Below are 18,526 nucleotides of genomic sequence, written 5' to 3'. Positions count from 1 at the left end.
CTGCTATCTGAGGAGGGGAGAGGGTGAGGCCCGCGCTTGTGGGGTATTGGGGAGGGGCGGCACGAGGCCGCACGTGCCGGGCCCCGGGGTCTCCTCGGGACCGGCTCCGGGGCGGCTTTCCAGGCCGCTCCGCCTCTGACCGGGCGGGTAGGTGCCGTGGGCTTTCCCTTAACGCGTGGATTCAGACGTGGGAGACGGGATGATCTGGTTGGGAATGTCGCCGACAGGATGAAAACAACATTTGGATCGCGAACGGGAATAATGCCGCGTTGTTAGTTTACCCTTTATTTCTCACGGTTGCATAGGGCCTGGTTCGCGATTTTTAAGTGTGAGTGGCTGAATTTTGACAAGCTGCACTGGGAGAGACGGGAATATATTCTGCTGTTTATATATGCCATGTGCGGAGGGCAAGGGAGGAACTTAAATTGTTATATTAAACTGCTATTAGGCCTTTGAAAAGGAAACAAGGAGGGCTCTGTATATTAAACCAGAAAGAACCTGCGTTGAAATAGGACAGTTTCTCAGGAAATGAGACATGGGTTTACTACCGTGCACCGATATGACTTCCGGTGCTTTTATGTGTCGTGAAGTAGAATAGACAACACTTCCTGCTTTACAGTAAAAGTAAGGGTGAAAAAGAGCCTATGCAGTATTAAATGTGCATCTTCTCTCTGGATGTCCTAAATCCTGAAGTATTGAGAGATTAGTGACTCCTTTTATTGCTTGATTTCAGGGCGTTACATTCCAGTAGTGCAAGCTTTGTAACTTTATGGTAGGTAAGTTATGTTGTGGAATGCAAATATTAGAAATAAATCCTTTTCTCATAAAGTTACATTAAAATAAGTGTATTTACTAGGTGGATTGTGGTAGTTCATCTATATTTTATTTGTTAAATAAAGATTTGTTTCTTAAAATACTCTCATCTCAAATGATTCATAACACTTGTATGAGAATTTCTTGAGAGTTATGCTGTGTCTAAAAAATATCACAGAGATGTTCTTGTGTTACTTCTTGTTTCACAGGTTAGAAACCTGCCTAGAACTCTCTTGCTACTGTCTTCATGTGTGTTAGATTCTGTTGTCAGCTCCTGTTTCTAGTACTGATGTGCAAAAATCACATAAACACAAGTAGCTGCAAAGAACCTGGAGCCCAGGCCAGTTGGTTTACCCCCCTTTTCCTACAAGTGGAGAACAGGCTTTCTAGTTAATGTAGTGCTTGTAATGCTTCAGTGGCTGTCCTTAGAGTGGTAATTTGATCTTCCTTGGAATCCAATAGAGTAATTCTAGGTTACAGTCTCAAAAGCCTTTGAGCTGTGGTTACTGGTGAATAGAAGCAATCCTGTCTTCCTCTGGTTGCAAGTGTTTGTATAGCCATGTGGAAAGGTGAACTGGGGAATCAACCTGGCTTGAAAATAAATATTTTTACTTTTTCACTGTGTTAGGTTTAATTAGTCCCCAATCTGCAAAGAATCATGTAAAGGCATGGTAGGACCTTTGCTTTCAGGGTGGCATGGTTTATGCCATTTTAAAGTGTTTGCAAAAACAGTCTTGTCAAATAATGAAATAGACTGTACTTCTAAAAGATCTTAATAATTTGCATTTCAATGTGTCAGATCAAAATTCCTGTATTTGACTTGTGATCTCTGTGAGACTGTTGTGCAGTTATATTTAGTGTTCTGTTTAAAAATACTTCATCTGCTAAATGGGATGAGTTCTGAAATCATGTATTATCATTTTCAGCTCTGACTGTGAATTAATATTTGTGGAATGTTTTTTTTGACTAGGTCTGAATATTAACAGTGTATGGATTTTTTTGTTTTGTTTATTTTTAGGAATTTTAATTCCTGCACTTGTAAGATTTAAATTGCTACAAAATCTACATCTTTTCTCTGAAAAGTTTTCATGGTTATGTCAGATGATGTAGTCATTGTTAGGCAGATGCTTCTTTCCGTATAGAATTTGAGAGCTGTGTGATTACTTGCCAGGTTTTTCAGATGCAGAATAATCTAGCTGGATTCAATGTTTATTTTCATGTACAGCTGATGAGTTATACTTTACTAAATTGAAAGTCAGAAGTTAAAAATACTACAAGCATTCTTTCTCCAAAGTTGTTTTTTCCTCTACATTGCAGAGATAACCAGCAAAATAGCGATTGGCTGCTTGAACTAATTGCTCTAAAATCCATGATAAATTTTGGGTGTCCCTTTGGAGGAAAAAAAAAGTCACTTATTTGTGTTAGAATCTTTCAACTTTTGAATTAGTAATATTCTAGCAATCTTGTTTTTTGCATTACAGCATTGTTTTCATTCTTCCTCAAAGTAAGTTTGCTGTCTGGTTGCTTCAGTGGGTCCCCATCATGATTATTTTTGATGCTATAAAGCAAATTACATTTCTCTTGCAAGACTATTACTGTTTACGTAAGTATCCTGAAGCAAGATGAGGCAGGGTATGGAATCTTTTAACCAGATCATCTTATCTGATTTTTCTTTCAGCCCTTCCAGTAAGTGGTGATAAGGTATGGGCTGTGGGACTGAAAGGAATTTCTCTAGCCAGCTTTGCTGCTGAAGAAAACTTATCCTAGAATTGAACTGCATGCTTCTATTGTTGCTTAAATTTAGTGTCAAATATGACTAAACAGCACAGCTTCCACAGTTTCACATGCTGTTGATTGTTGTTGCAACATCTGTTGTTAACTTTGTTAAAAACACGTGGTTTTCAGCTGTCATTCCAATTTTGACCTACTTCTGTATGAACTCTGATTCTCATTACCTATTCTGGATAATACAAGTTGAAGATCACTGTAGATCTGAATTTCAGTGCTGTACAACTGATTTTGTGCTCTTTTGATTATTTTTCCACACAGGTGTGGAAAAATGGCAAAGAGAATTGCAGAAAAAGAACTGACCGACAGAAACTGGGATCAGGAAGATGAAGCTGAGGAGGTAAAATATACTTAGATGCTCTCCTCCATCCTCCCCTCCCCCTCCCCCCCAAGTTAATAGGGTAGTTATTTATGTGCTGTTTATCTTGTAGATGAAATGTATAGTAAAACTGGCTACAAGTATATCAATTAAAGATGGTTTTACATTAAAAAAAAAAAAAGCAGCACTGATTTAAGTTTCCAGTATATGCAAAGTATATGGCAAAGCAGCACTTAACTATTTAAAATTGCATCAACAGCTTAGAGGAGAGGAAGTTCACATTTCTAAAGGGAAACTCAGACTCATTAGAACGCACAGTGCTTTTGAACTCTTCAAATGTGTGATTTGAAATTCTTTTAAAATAATGTTTATTGAGTTCGAAAGAAAAATGGGTTTGATTTCTTGAGGTAGTTGACTCTAAGGTTCACTGGCATACAGTCTAGATAAATTTCTTCAGGTCTCATGGCTTTTTCTAATAGGTCAGTAATAGTTAATTTCAAAAATATGTTAATTTGGAGTGCTTAGTTGAATGTCCTCACGCTGCCAGAGGAATTAAGCAACAGTGAAATGATACAGTTCATATGACTGTAAAAACAGACTTCCATGTTTAGTGTCTCGTATGTATTTATGGCTTGCGTTTCATCTCTAAACAAACTATGCTGGCTTCTGTGCTAGTGAAAATGTGGTATGTTTAAGCCTATAGAATGTGAGAAACAAAACTGTCCATACTCTTCTAGAAATGTGAATATAAGAAAATTTAATTTCTCCATTTGTTGTGGGGTAGTGATTGGTCTTTAGCTGCCTTTGCTAATATTTAACTGCAGCAGTTGATGGATTTTGACCGTACATTTCAATACATCTTCTCCAAACTGAAGCTTGATTGTAACAGTGCAATATCAACAGATTCCCTTCAGCAAAGATGTTTTACAGCTTTGTTTGAAAAAGCAGAATTTCTCAACTGATTTGTCCTGATAAAATTGAGTTTGGAGTCTGTGTGAAGGCAAATTTAGTGCAAAAGAGGGAAGACAGTTGTGAAAGCTGTAAAGTGTCAACTAATCATCCAAGTACCTGACCAGCTAATCACAGTACTAAAATACAGTATAGCTGCATTTTTTTTTTTGCCTTCTTACCTTCTTTGTTACAGAAGTGTTACAGTTGTGTTCAAAAGCTGATCTCTGCCATGTCTTCAGATTATGCTGACTTCTGTATGACTTCTGTATGTATTCTGAGAATCTCACTAATGATTCTATAACTTGTTTTCAAAGGTGGGAACTTTCTCAGTAGCTAGCGAAGAAGTCCTGAAGAACAGAGCTATTAAAAAAGCGAAGCGCCGAAATGTTGGATCAGAGGTAATTAATCACTGAACAATGTTGTAGCCTGACTTAGTTGTGAAATATGACCTGTGTTCAGGTTTTTACTTATTTGTGCTTGTAACTTAATACTGTATAGATCTACCACTTATAAGGTATATGCCATTAGCCAGCTCTGATATATAGCAAATTAATTTTCAGTTGCTGTTCCTATAGCAAGAATAAGGCTCGAATAAGAAATGGATAATACTAGTACTTTTGGGGCCAAAAGAGATCTGTGTTCTTTGAAGTATAAATGCAGAATGTTTCAGATGTAATCTCTTCTACAAATGGGGAAGGTAGCATTTGAGCTGCTCTGGTTTCGATCTTGGTGGAGACGGGAGCTTGGAAATCAAAAGTTAATGAAGTTATCCATACTGAAGGGATAGGGACTGGGGGGTGTCTCAGGCAAATGTTAAAAACATAAATAAAAGCCAAAATACTAAGTTGTGCTGAGAATGAAAAAGGTGTTGTCTTTTATTAAGATTTCTTCTACTTATTTTTTTCCCATTGAAGAGCCTCAGTGCCACCTATTCTTTACAATAACAAACTGAAAATTGAGAGGAAGATGTTGTTACAGGTTTACTGTTTGGTGCCCATGTGAAAGCATTAACTAAATCTAATCAAACTGTAGTCCTTTTAAAAATCCCTGACAGCTGCTTTGTCATAGCTATCTGTATATGAAACACTCCTGCAGAGCAACGGTGTATGCCCCATGTTAGAAATAGGACAGAAAATCTTACTTGTCAGCCACGTTGCTTTTGGATAGGATGGGACTAAGCACAGTTCAGGGCAGGATAGCTTTCTCCTGTGCTCTGGATTTTTCTGCTGCTGTCCAAGCAATAGAAAGGAGGAAGCTGTGCCATCAAACTTTTGCCCATAGTAGTTCTAGCCACTGATGTGGCAGAGGATACAGTTTATGAAAGGACTGTTTCGGAAAGAAGATTCTGGTGCAACTGACTTGGTCATGCAAAAAATAAACCATAAACTTGAATGGGAGGGATTCAGGGGCAAATGGAATGGGAAAAATGGAATTAGTAGAAAAAAGGAACTAGGTGATGTGAGAAGAAATAAAGTCAGAAGGCTGGGAGGCAGCTGGGTGAGATCAAAGCTGGAAGAAGAGCTAGTGAGAGCATGTTAGAATGCCTAGCTAAAAATGAAGAATGGAGGACTGACACTGGAAAAGCTAAAGCATGAAGGGAAACAAAAAGAGCCCATACCTAGAAGGCCATTTCCCTTCCAGATGCTAGAATAGAACCCAGAATTGTCGAGTCTTGCAATTTCTTCAGTGTCTGAAAACAGATGAAACTCAGAAGCAACTCTCCTTTTCCTCTGATGACTCTCCAGTGACACTGAGAGTCCACTTCAGTAATCCATGCTCATTACCTGGCACAATATTATATGTAGTATCTAAAAGTGCCAGTGCCTATTTGGGTGTTAATCATGCTAGATGATCACCTTTTAAAACGCCTAAGAAACTATCCTGTAATGTGGTTGTCAGGTTAAAGCTATCAAAACTAGATAATGAAGAGGTTACAGAAACCATATGTATTATATTATCAAATACACTTTATCTCTACTTCTTCCCTAAATCACATTGGGATTTTCTGGCAAGTCGCCTAAAGCAAACTTTATATAGCATACTACAAAGTATGCTGTTTTGATGAGCAGCTTGAAATGCTGGACTCTAGTTGCCATGGTAAATGCTAAAAGTTTCTGAAAATAAGTGTGCAAGTATGTATTGCCTTGTAATTATTTGAAGAAAACAAAATGCTATGAATCTCGAAATAGGTAGTGAAACACATCCACTACTTCCAACAAGTTACGCTGCTACTTCCTATATCTAGTTTGTTTGCATACCAAACATCTGAGTCCTTTAAAAATAGTAGCAATGTGTGTCATAAGAAAGCCTAGGAGGAAACTAGTAACTCTGTTTACATAGCTGGCTTAAAATAATGCATACGAAATAAGGCATGAAGTGTCACACCAAAAAAGGGTAAAATAAATGGCACATCAAGGGGGGATGGGAGGATTTTTGCAGAGGAGATGTAAGTAACTGGTTGCCTTTCTTTTTCTCCCCCCAGTCTGAAAGCGGAGGAGCTTTTAAAGGGTTTAAAGGCTTTATATTACCTCCTGGAAAAGTAGGAGGTGGCTTCAGTGGATTTGGTAATGGTGCAGGAATAAAGCCTTTAGAAGGGCTGTCTAATGGAAGCAGTAGTGTCTCTAGTACTCCTTCTTTCAGCAGTTTAAAGACAACGTCTGAAACACAAATGGCATTTGGTAAGTTTTAAATAAATAAATGTACTGATCAACAAATTCAGCCATAAAATCTGTGCAGTTAATTGAATGGTGAAGAAACAAATTGAAACAGTCCTGTAGTTCTGTTTAAAGTTTTGAGACTTTATTCCTCTATAATATTTCTTAAAAAGATTTTTAGACTGGTGGAGGGGCAAACTATGCAATACATCCAGTTTGAGGGCTGGAAACTATTCATATTTGATCTAACACTGGAGATAAAGGCTTTCTAAAAGACAAACATGGGAATGGACATCAGAATTATGAATAATATAAAATATGAATAATATAACAGCTGGTAACACATTCCAGTTAAATGCAACAATCATCTCATTTCTCTGAATTTAACTTAAAAAAAATACATTAATGAAAATATCCATTTGGTATTAGTATTTTTACAAGGTCTTATTTCAGTATTTTTTCCCAGTTTTTGATAAATGCTTGATGTATCACTGAAATCTTAATCTTTGTTTACTGTACTTGTTGTGTTGCAAACCAGTCTTACTAGAATTTCATCTGTTACATTTATGTCTATATTTTTAAGACACTTTAAATATTTTGGCAAATCTAGTTCTAGTCTCATGCTTTGATAGTCCCTGAAAAATACTACTACTATCCTTTGTATTGGAGATGTAGAAAAGTTAACCACGCTACAGGGTTTTAAAGTCAGCATGCCATAGAGTAGAAGTGATGGTTTGAAACATAGTTACTTAGCTTTCAGTAAGTTTAAATAAGAGGAAAGCTTAAGTGCTTAATGAAGACTTTCTCAAGGTGCTTATTTATTATGTTTTTATATGAAAACTACTCCAACCATGCAAAAGCATTGGCTAATATGTTCAGAGTTTTAAAACAAGTGACAAAGGATAACTGAATACTTTGCTCTGATAACTCTTGCAACTTAGTAAAATATGTCTGATTAGCATTTTAGGGTTTTCTGGTAACATACTAATCTTTATTTCTTAATGTTATTCTATATGATTTCTTTGGATTTTTCTACAACTGTGTATTCCATCTACTTTACCTGCCCTTGAACTTAATTTTCTTGTATTATTTGAAGTTGAGTTCTTCCCTCCCCGCCCCACCCAATGTACTCGGTGCCATATGCATTTGAACCTCTAAACAGTAAAAGTCTGTTTCACAGCATTGTTTGTTTACTTGTACTGCTCTACAGGGCACAGATTGTTGTGATACAATACAGGGGTCATAACTGAGCAAGGCTGAATAATTTGATACAGAAACATTGAGGAAGTAAGTGTGGGTTTCTTCTGAATAATGTGCTTTTGAAAGAAAATGTTCTAAACTGTGTTTTCCTTTTAATAGGATCCACGATGTCAAATGGTCCTACTGCTACTTCATTCATTGAGAAAAAGGCTGCAAGCCCCGAAGCTAATGGTGGCAGTCAACCATCATCATCTAGCTATTCTCAGAGTAAAATGTGTAGTTCTAGTGTTTATCACAAACAGTTAGCAGCTTTAAACTGTTCTGTGCGTGACTGGATAGTTAAGCATGTGAACACAAACCCACTCTGTGATCTGACACCAATCTTTAGAGACTATGAGAAGTATTTGGCAAATATTGAACAACAACATGGAAGCAGTAGTGATAGTGGCTCTGAAAATGAAGGCAACAAGACACCTAGCACTCAGTCTGTTTCTACATTTGGGAATTCAAAACCACAGCAAGGATCAACATTTTTGTTTAACAGCAAGAAAACTGAGGATACTTCTGACAAAAAAACTGAAGGTGCCTCAGAAAAAAGAGACCCATCAGTAGGAGTTGCATCAAATGTCTCGTTTAATTTTGGAAAGAGTGTCGACAGTTCTGTTTTGGGTTCCCTTGGTTCTGGAACACTAAGCAGTTTCTCGTTTTCTCCTGGAAACTCAGGTTTGTTTGGAAAAGATGCAAACCAGGCTAAGCCTGTCACTGCAGTGTCTACCAATATACTGGAAGCTCAGACAGAAAGTGGCAGTAGTGATGATAAAGGTAAATTCTGTTCCAGAAATCTTTTTAATGATAAGCTTGGAATGTATGGGATTTAGTAGTATTTCACCTTTGCAGTATTCTTAATTTGAACGAGATCATAATTGCTCTTGAATTTGAAAGCTGCAAAACTGTACCACTGATCCAGAATTCTTAGTCTCACATACTGCTTATCTAACACTAAGAGTATATGGTTATCAAAAGTTCTGCATTTCAATTGGATTAATACTTTCTATAATAGTAGAATGTAATTCTTTAGTTGAATACAAGACTTGAAACTTGATGAAGTCTTAAACTTTTATATAAAATTCAATCTGTGTTTGATAATCCATTTATGGTAGAACTGCTAATGTCAGACGATTGCATGCTTCACTCTTTCAAGTGGAGCGACTGGTATGCTCACTCTTGAGCCTTGAAGGATGTTTCAGTCCTGCTGCTTTTCGGTAGGTTTATCAAGAGAGACCTTTGTAAAATGTGTAAGACATGGAACAATTTCATAGATCTTCTTAACAAGACTATAAGGGGCAATAAAGTTGCATACCACCTGACAGTTTTTATCTGCTATTTAGCTAAGTTGGGTACAGTTAGCCTATAGAAACCCTAGCAGCTGAGGGATTGGAAAGACATAATCCTGCTACTATCTCTTGCTATCATTCCTGCAACTGATTTTTCCCTTACCTCTAACAGACAAGCTTAATTTGAGGGATTTATTATGCTTTTCATAAACCTATTTGTGGAGACTATTCTTTGAAATGTTACAACTGTTCTTCCCTTAACAAAAGGTTTTGGCTGAAGTTTGATTTGTTAAGCTTTATTTTCAATTTGTTTTTGACCTGTTGTTGGGGGCTGATATTTGATTCAGTTTAAACTGAAGATGAGCATGAATGAATGAAAAGAATATAGAAGACTTCTTCTGTAGGTGAAGCTACTTCACCTTCAGAATCCAAGTTCACTTAAGTGTATTTTTGTGATCTTTGAAAGGCTATAGATGTATATGTTAAATATAGCATGCATAAACTAGTGCTAATACAACACCAAAAATACCTACTAAATTATATGCTCACAGCATTAATATGGGATATATTAAAACTTTATTTAAAGGAGGAGAAGAGGAGGAAGAAGAGCCACCAAAAGTTGTTGTTAATGAAATAAAAGAAGATGATGCTTTTTACTCAAAGAAGTGAGTGACTTAAACTTGGAATAGTGAGTAGAATCATAATTTACAGAACAAAATTTATATTTACACATTGCTAATTCTTCACCACTGCAGTTTGAAATTAATGATGTATGGTATATGTTCTTGACTAACTTGTTATTAAAACTTCCTATGGAGCTATCTAGAATCTGAATTTCCACTTGCATAAAGTTCAATTACAGACAAAGATATGTGTAGGAGCTTATTAAAATTCTTGTCTGTCTTGGACTCAGCACTGAGAGCTGGTTTGTGTCCTATTTGTGATTAGTTTCACAAATGAAGAAATCTTTGCTTTCATCAGGTTTTGTAGTAAAATCCTCACAATTTCAATTTACAAAAGTAACTTACTGTACTGAAAATTCAGTCAGATGCTCAGCTATTTGCATAGTCTAAAATAAGACTCTTCATTTGGAAAATGCTGATCTTTGTATGAAGCAGTGTACAAGTTGTCCTCTTCAATTCAAAGTGAGATGTTAGTAGAAGCAGTTTTCTAAAAACACATTTAGTAGTCTAAATAATTGTATGTATGCTTGAAACTGAGGACAGAACTTGTCCTTTTACCAAAAAAAAAAAAAATTACTTGAGAAAAGTTATGTACTGATTTTTGAAGAATGAGGTTAGGTCTGTTGGACTGTCATTTAAAATAGTGATTTCAAATTTTTAAGTAGTCCTGTTACTACTTCATAATGATGCAGTAAGTTCTTACAGTTTTGAAATTAGTGTTTTTAAACAGAAGCTTATGGTAATTACAGCTATTATTCCTTAATTACTCTTTTTAGACCCAGATTCATGTGGCTGTTTCATTTGCTAACAAGATAGTACTTATCAGTTGAGAAAGAGAAGGTTAATCATTCATTTCAGTACCACAATGACAAACATAATACTCTGTATACGTACACATAACCCAGGTCAAAAAGAATAAAGATTGATGCTGCCCACAGCATGTTTATCTTTAACTTCTGCATATCTGCACAAATGACTTTTCTGGCACAGGTGCAAACTGTTCTACAAAAAGGATAATGAATTCAAAGAAAAAGGTGTAGGAACATTACACTTAAAACCAGCAGGAAATGAAAAAACTCAACTTCTAGTCCGAGCAGATACCAATTTAGGTAAGTAATTTTTTTTTCTAGTAACAAGTCTTTGTAATATTTGCTGCTAAGCACTAGTTTTGTTTTTTTTTTCTTGCACAGCATAACTGACAGGATTAATGAAAACTTCTTTTCTGAATAATTTCAAGTATTGAAATTGGATTCCTCTAACAAGTATTCTGAAATACTTCCTTGCACTGCTTCAAGTACCCTAAAAGGTTATGGTATATGATGTTTGGGATTTTTTTTTCCCTTGAGTGTGTGGGGGGGTGTGGTTGTGTGTTTCCCCCTGCCCACCCCTTCTTCTTTTACACCTATTCTCCATCCCTAGCTTGTTGAATGGCTTTTGAAGCTTGACTTAAGACTCCACAATAAAGTATATATGTATTGGAGGTGTGATGAAATAAAGATGTTGCTGTTTGGTATAATATAATATAAGGTTTCAGTACATTAAAAAAAAAAAAAAAACCCTACAAAAAACTTCTACAAGATTTCTCCCCCAAAATTTCTTGGGGGATAAATGACTTCTGTTTGCTCTTTGAAAGATGAACAAGTTTGTGCTAAGTAAGGCCAACTGTCACTTGTTTGCAATTCACTCTGAATATATAAACAGTTGACCACGTGGGCAGACATCCATTGTACTTGGTGGGAGGTAAGGGGGAGTTAAATGAAACAGGCATGCAGGATTTTGTTAAATGCATTGCTCTTAACATGCACGCTGAGGTCCAAGTGCCAAACTCTTTTAGCTAATTTTCGGTTGGATCATAAATGGTAGGTTGACTCTACTGAATTAAAGTAGCCTCTAGTGTGATAGTTCCTCAGTATATTTCATGAGATGAATTTCATAACACACACAGCTGATTAAGGGGCAGGGGGACAAAAAAGACTAGTTCTCCCCTTTTTAGATATTAGGGTTACTTGATTTATTCAAAAATCATTTTTGAGATAAATCATTCTGATTCAGTGTCAGAACAGTTTATAACTAAAACTGTGGAAATCAGTGTTTTGATACTCATTCTTGACGAACTCCACTACAAATTCAGTACCTCCTTTCAACAAATGTGCATTTGTAGTTCATATGCACTTCACAACTTCCATAAATTAGAATAAATATTAAGCTTATAAAAGATGAGAGCTACAGGCATGCTGTACTGTAGGTCATCTATAAAGCTTACCTCAGTTTTGGCTTATAAAGGTCTCTGGCAAGTCTAAAAATGAAGCCATTACACATTAGGTGAAGGTTTTCAAATGTCTGAGACTAGGATGCTTGTGTCACTTTTAGACTGTTAACTTCTTTCAATCGAGACAAGATTTGCCAGATAAAGGGAAATTCTTTTTAAGCAACTAAACTGGAGGCTGATATATAGCAGAGTTGTCATTGCTTTCAGCATTGCTTTAGGGACTTGAATGTGTCGAATAGAGCAGATGAAACCTTACTTTCTCAAAGTTACCTACCCTTTAACAAAAGTCTCAGAATTTTCACTCAGCTGATGCTAGTTTCCATTATGTGTATTTACATTCCCTCTGCCTTCATCTGAGCTGATGTATTAGGAAATCTTTCCTTTTTCTTCGGCTCATATACTTTCTAAGACATTTTCAACTTAACTGCTTCTTATAGCTTGGTGTTTCCAAGCATTAGCTTTTACAAGCTGCTACTGTCATAGTGATGCACACTTTCCTTTTTGCTATCTTCACACAGTGCTGTAATGCTTTCCTAAATCTCACTGTGTTGAAAAACTGAACTGGAAAGGAAGGCGAAGACCGACTTTTTCCTAAATACTACTACTGTGTTCTGAACTATTTACCAGGTTTACAAAATGTGTGCATCTTCTGTTGAAGCAGATTTGAGTTTATTTGCAACTGTTTTAATAGACCACTAATACTGAATATCTCGAACTTACCAGATAATTTAACAAGTTGAAATACAGTTGTTAATAGTAGCTCAGCAATAGACCACATTAGACGTGTTTGTATGATTTAAGGATACAGGATACTTATTCATATTCTACCATAGCTCATTCAGTTTTAGATTAACATGTCTTTGTGTGTTAAAGCTAACTTTTTGCTTCTGCTTATGGACTACGCTTGATGTTCAAAATGAGTAACCTACATAAGCATAAACTAAGCACTGTGATTTGATTCCTCATTTGCTACTTCTCCCTTGTCCCTTTCCCTCTTCCTTGCTTGTTCCTGCTATCATTTGATATTCTTCAGGCTCCTCCTTTTTTAAAAAGGAGGAATTAGTATTTTTAGATTCCTCATTCCTAATGAGGAAAGAAATTACATAAGAATAGTGACCATGAGCAGATGCTTAGGGAGGAGTAAGAATAAGACAAATATATATGACACTTGTGAATTGCCTTTCTTCAGTTCACAAATTTAAATCCCTATTTAGTAAGTATACTAACATCTTTATTGCAGTAAAAGCTGAAAACTTCCTAATCTAAAAAATTTTTTTTCCCCCTCAAATGCAGGAAACATACTGTTGAATGTTCTAATTCCACCCAAGATGCCATGCACAAGAACCGGAAAAAACAATGTTCTTATAGTTTGTGTTCCTAATCCACCAATTGATGAGAAGAATCCAACTGTTCCTGTCACTATGTTAATACGAGTGAAAACAAGTGAGGATGCAGACGAGTTGCACAAAATCTTACTGGAGAAAAAGGAGGCTTAAAAATGTTGCAGTCAGTGATTTGAGGAATTATTGCCAAACTGCTGCTGCTGCTGTTTTTTTTTTTTTTTTTTCCCCTCCTCCCTCTTTCATAACTTCACTTGAATACTTAAACTCTTTACTCTGATATTAAGAACTATTACAGGAATTCTGAGAGGAAAAGCTAAAATAGCTAATAAAAGCTTTAATAGAACACAAGTGTTGGACTGTGCTCCCTCATTTTTCAGTAACTAAATGCAGGACCTCTTCTGGATAAAGCATATTGATTTAAATTAAAGCATATGTTTTTAAACACTGGTCACTTTGACTGAATAGACTGAAATCAAGAGTACAAAATGTGGTACCAGATATTCCTCAGACTATGGTGCAATGCAACAAACCTCATGTTTTGAGAAGCAGGACACTGAAATTTAACTGTTTTTAGATTCCAGATTTCTAATATTAATTGGTCTGTCAGATTCTAGAGAGACTAACTTTTTCAAACTGTCAGTGACAATGTACTGGAACAAAGCTACTGTATAGCATACTGTGTTTTAATGCCTGCAGGCTTGTGTGCTTTTGGGACTCAGAGACTGCATCTCCAAATCTTTAAAAGAAAAATTGCTTGTTTAGTCTTGTTGACAGTAGTGTTTCTTAGCAAAGAACTATCAGTTCTGTTCTCACTGTAGCAACAAGCTAATGATGTGCAATAGTATAAGCAGACAACTGGAAGACTGTATCTTGGACCACAAACGCAGTTGGCATATACTGACTTCTGTCAAGTCAGAGGCAAAGGGTTGTGCTTCCATCATGGTCACTCTCAGAGGTATTCTTCCCTATTCCCTCGGGCTAAAACTGAAACACAGCGGAGGCAGAGCTGTAAATCTTGTACTTGTCTTGCTACTAGTACTTTTCTGAAGCTGTCTCTTTTCACAAACATAAGTTTCAGGATTTTTATAAGTCTTTATATTGTCTCTGGTCATTACCAAGAGTACATGCATAAATGGGTTTGTTAGTAACCATTTTTCCAGTGTGCTAAAACTACAGTGCATTACACTAAGCATTGGGGCCTGGCTTGCAGTTTTGGGGACAAGCTTTCTTATGCAAGTAGGGATTGCTGGGTTAATGTGTAACTTAGTTTCCAACTGAGTTAAAATTAACCATGTGGCAGTAGTTCACAGATCAGAACATCACTGTTCACCAATTCCTGCTAACTCTACTAGACCATGGTTGGTTGGTTATTCCTTTTCTTTTTTTGAAATCTTGTCCCAGTTTGCTGGAAATTCTTTCCCCCAGTGGTTTTCTCCTTCACTTCCGGCTCTGGAAACTGTCAGAAAACTAGATGCTAATGCTAAACTTGAACTGCTTTCTGATTTGTCATGCTGACCAGCTCTTGAGAGATGGAAGGAACATGCCAACCTCTCTGTCTAATTAGCACAGAGAAAATACCCATTGTGGAAAAAGCAGCATGATGCAATTCTCCCAGGACACTATGAATTCTGTCATGGTGGCATCCTGTGAGTAAGGAAAAGTGGTACCATTTGATTAGATGTAGCATATCTTACCTTTTTTCCTACTAGTCTCTATGGGGGACAAATGGCTTAATTCAGTCCTAATTAGCTGCACAATTCAGGTTATGGTCTTTTTCTCCTCTTAACTGAAAAGAGGACAGTCTGTATAGGATCTACAGTCCTCTTGACCAAAGTTGACTGCCTTTGTTCACATTTCAGCTACACTGAGATCATAGGAATTGCATTTTAAAACTCAAGTATAAGGGGAGCTCAGATACCGTTTTCAAATACTCCTTGAAATATAAACTGGTGCCTTCTTTTGCATCTGGTTTGGTATTTAACCACTCAAAGTAAGTGGTATTGGTTTCCTCAAAATGGTGTGGTTTTGTTTTTGTTTTAAAGTCTTGCTGATACCTAAGTTGGAGGCCAAAATCTGAAGGCTTGCATGTTAATTGTGTGTGTATGAATGAAAAGCAGAATACTGCCTGAAAGTTTATTATAGGCTCAGGTTGAATGTCCAAGGGCTCAATTAATTTTGCATTTGTCTTTTGACTATAGTGTCTTAAACAGGTCTTGGTGAAGCAAGTTTTCTAGACTGCAGGTCACTGTTATGGTAAGCAGATTTATCATGCATCTCACCTTCAGAGCAATTGTGTATAGATTTTTTCAGGGGTCTCAGTTTTGTCTTTGTTGATTTCTGAAAGCTCAGAGACAGAGCAGTCTGCTTCTTCATCCATTGAACTGTGGACCAATTAACTTATGGTGTTGAGAGACAAACAGACCTTTCCAAGCATCCTTAATGATTTGCCTCTGAAGTGAGGCAGTTTGGGGGGGTTGGGTCCAATTCTAAAACTGGCAAACTGAATAATTGCTGGTGTATCTTTGTCATGTTTTCAAGGGTGGGCATTTTGATGGTGAGCATAGAGTGTAAGAAAAAATAGAATAATTAAATAATATGTGCTAGAAAAATTGAACCTTACAGTATCCATGGTAGCAAGTAATATTTTCTGTTGTCTGTGGGAAATAATTGAGATGAGACATCTTAATTCTTTAGCAGTGTATGTATTTATCAGTAAAGCCAGGGGAGGGTATGTAATGGGAATTTTGTGTTAAAAAGGACTATAGAGCAATTAGACTGTTAGAGAAAAATATATGCATAAACAGCTGATGTTACAAGCCTTTACATTCCTCATCCTGGTATGGAAAATTAATGCTAAAAATAGAGAAGGAAAGAATTTCACTGAGAACTAGAGATCTTAATGAACATCATTCTTAGTGAACCTGCAATTATCTGGATTTCAAAGCAGGAAAAATAAGTCATGTTTTTCACTTGGTGTTCAGTTATAAAGCACAACCCTTCTCCAATATTATTATATAAAATTTTTGATAATGTTTCAGTTTCTAGTTAAAATGTCTTTATAAATACTAAAATATATAATTAAATATTGTGAAAAGCCACAGATCATTAAGTAGAAATTAAGGCCTAAAATCAATTCAAAGCAAAAGTTAAGTGGAGAGCACAGAAAACAATTACTGAAGTTTTGCATGACAAAGCGATGTGCTACACAAGGAGTTTGATCAGATTCTGCTTCAATGAGGCATTCCTGTATCTTGGTACATATACAATATTTAACAGCTGACACCTGATGCCAGTTGATGCAGGTTTCCTCCCTAATTTGGGTTAATGACTTCACTGTTACAACTGTACATAGGTGTTGGCGTGTCTTATGGATCATACGCATTCTTGTTTTTGCTGTAATTTTGAAGTTTCTGCTTCTTAGAATTCTTCCCTTTCCCTCCCACCTCCCACTCCCCTCAAAAGAAAAATCAAGAGCTCTGCTGCTTTTAATTCCTAGAATCATCCATAAAGGAGATTACAGTTGGTTTGAATTTTATTCTAAAATAAATAAATAAATAGAAATAAATAATTGCTATTTGCAGTTTCCTAAGATGTACTTCAAGTCTATTTAGGAACACAACAGTAAGTGTTCCTATAGTTCCCTTTGGTTGACTGACACAAAAATTCAAGTTAAATTTATAATGAGGAATCTTTCAAGTGAACATGTAGTATGTAAACCAATTAAGATGTATGCTTTAATTTTAAGAACTCCAGTTTAGCTCCCTTTACAGCACTGTAACATTTAAAATTTCCTTAAAGACTTTCTTTTTGATGCCTTAAATAACTTAACTGCATTTGCTAAAATTTTGTAGCTGCTGCCTGTGTGCAAAAATTAACTGACATTAAACGAGTTAGAGTGGCATGAGCTAGTATGAATTCAATGAAACTGCTGAATGTGACAATTTGTTAATTATTGTTAGTAGATTTCAACTGCTCTGAGTTTTTCAGCGGATACTTATGTTGCACATAACTTGTAATGTAACAATGTTTTCATTAGTTTTAATACATTGAGGAAGTGTACAAAAAATCCATGGAAAATGTGAATAAATGAATGGGAGATAACTTAGTTTGTGTGTGTCCCTTTTGCTTTGACTAAAAAAAAAAACCAAAAAAACAAAAAAAACCCTATTAATGAAATGAATTTTACAATCAGTTACTTGCAGGTGAAGTCCAGCCCTCACAGCTTGAGCGCTTGCCTAGAAAATCCCACACCCAGCCTTACTGTTGTTAAGGGAATGTCCTATCCTGTCCCTTCCTCAAGGCAGCTTTGAAAATTGTCACATCTCTAAGAGCCAATTCAGTGAAATATTTTCTTGTTGCAAGGTTAGTGAGTTGAATCAGCAAAGGGGAAAAGCTAGGGCTGTCTTTTCTAGGAAGAGAAAAATTAGTTCATACATACAAAACAGAATTACTGTAGAGATGGACATTATTATTTTGGTTTAAATAGAGTTACTGAAGTATGCTCTATCTTGAGAGCAGGTCATGGCCAGCTCCTATACCCTGAGGCCAAATCACAAGGTGAATTACAAGTTCTCTTGCTAAGGCCTGAGAGGACACTAGTGGTCTCAGTGCATCCCTGGTATGCTGTTGCCCTGAGGGCTACTGGTGAGGCCAGGCCGGCACCACCCTTGATTTTACTGGCTGCCTCCTCCCTCCCTCCCTGTCAAAACTGGAACTGGTGCACATTCCAGGAGCCAAACTCAGAGCACAGTCACTGAGGAAGAGCTGGTCTGGATGGCCCTAGTGTAGCTTAAGCACTTCTGGTTCTTAGATGTTCTGTGCATCTTACCAGGCAAGCATTCTTGCTCTTGTTCTTAACTCTTAACATTCAAAATACATTGGATTTTTAGATCCAGCCTAAAGCACTATCCAGAAGCCAGTCCAGGAGGTGACTCTCCTCTCTTCCTTGTTTGTGACAGTTTAGTCAATAGTAAGAAAAAGACATAAGTGGACAAGATCATCTTTGCAATGCAATGTAGGCTTTGAGACCATGAGCAAGACATGACCTTTGAACCTGTGAGTGCATTCAGAGTAAAGGTTTGGTAAACAATTTGCTTTTGGTAAAAGTACTTGCTTCATACAATGGTCATGAGAAAGAAAAGCTAAGTTTAGGCAGAGAAGAGCAACAAGCTT

At 36.6% G+C, this 18,526-nt stretch overlaps 1 protein-coding gene across 8 annotated transcripts; it reads left to right on the top strand.

Annotated features, from left to right (window-relative positions):
* Positions 1-6: 6 nt before the first annotated feature.
* Positions 7-17,459, top strand: NUP50 (nucleoporin 50). Of its 8 annotated transcripts, XR_003256736.1 has the most exons (9): positions 2,395-2,416; positions 2,863-2,941; positions 4,186-4,269; positions 6,354-6,549; positions 7,885-8,547; positions 9,646-9,724; positions 10,733-10,851; positions 10,933-11,054; positions 13,305-13,393. XR_003256736.1 is itself a non-coding variant. In XM_026086228.1 (8 exons), exons 2-8 carry the CDS (start codon positions 2,873-2,875, stop codon positions 13,505-13,507), a joined length of 1,413 nt encoding a protein of 470 aa, XP_025942013.1. In that variant the 5' UTR covers positions 7-23; positions 2,863-2,872; the 3' UTR covers positions 13,508-17,459. The 8 variants fall into 8 exon arrangements, 4 of the variants coding, with proteins under 4 accessions (XP_025942013.1, XP_025942014.1, XP_025942012.1 ...); XM_026086228.1 differs by lacking the exons at positions 2,395-2,416; positions 10,933-11,054 and adding an exon at positions 7-23 and having other exon boundaries at positions 13,305-17,459; XM_026086229.1 differs by lacking the exons at positions 2,395-2,416; positions 10,933-11,054 and adding an exon at positions 598-624 and having other exon boundaries at positions 13,305-17,459.
* Positions 17,460-18,526: the final 1,067 nt, after the last annotated feature.

The sequence above is a fragment of the Apteryx rowi genome, unplaced genomic scaffold (genome assembly GCF_003343035.1).
Source record: "Apteryx rowi isolate R43461 unplaced genomic scaffold, aptRow1 scaffold_689, whole genome shotgun sequence".
In the NCBI taxonomy this organism is placed as follows: Eukaryota; Metazoa; Chordata; class Aves; order Apterygiformes; family Apterygidae; genus Apteryx; species Apteryx rowi.
Note: the sequence above shows the minus strand (reverse complement) of the source record. Positions and strands in the feature narration are given on the sequence as shown.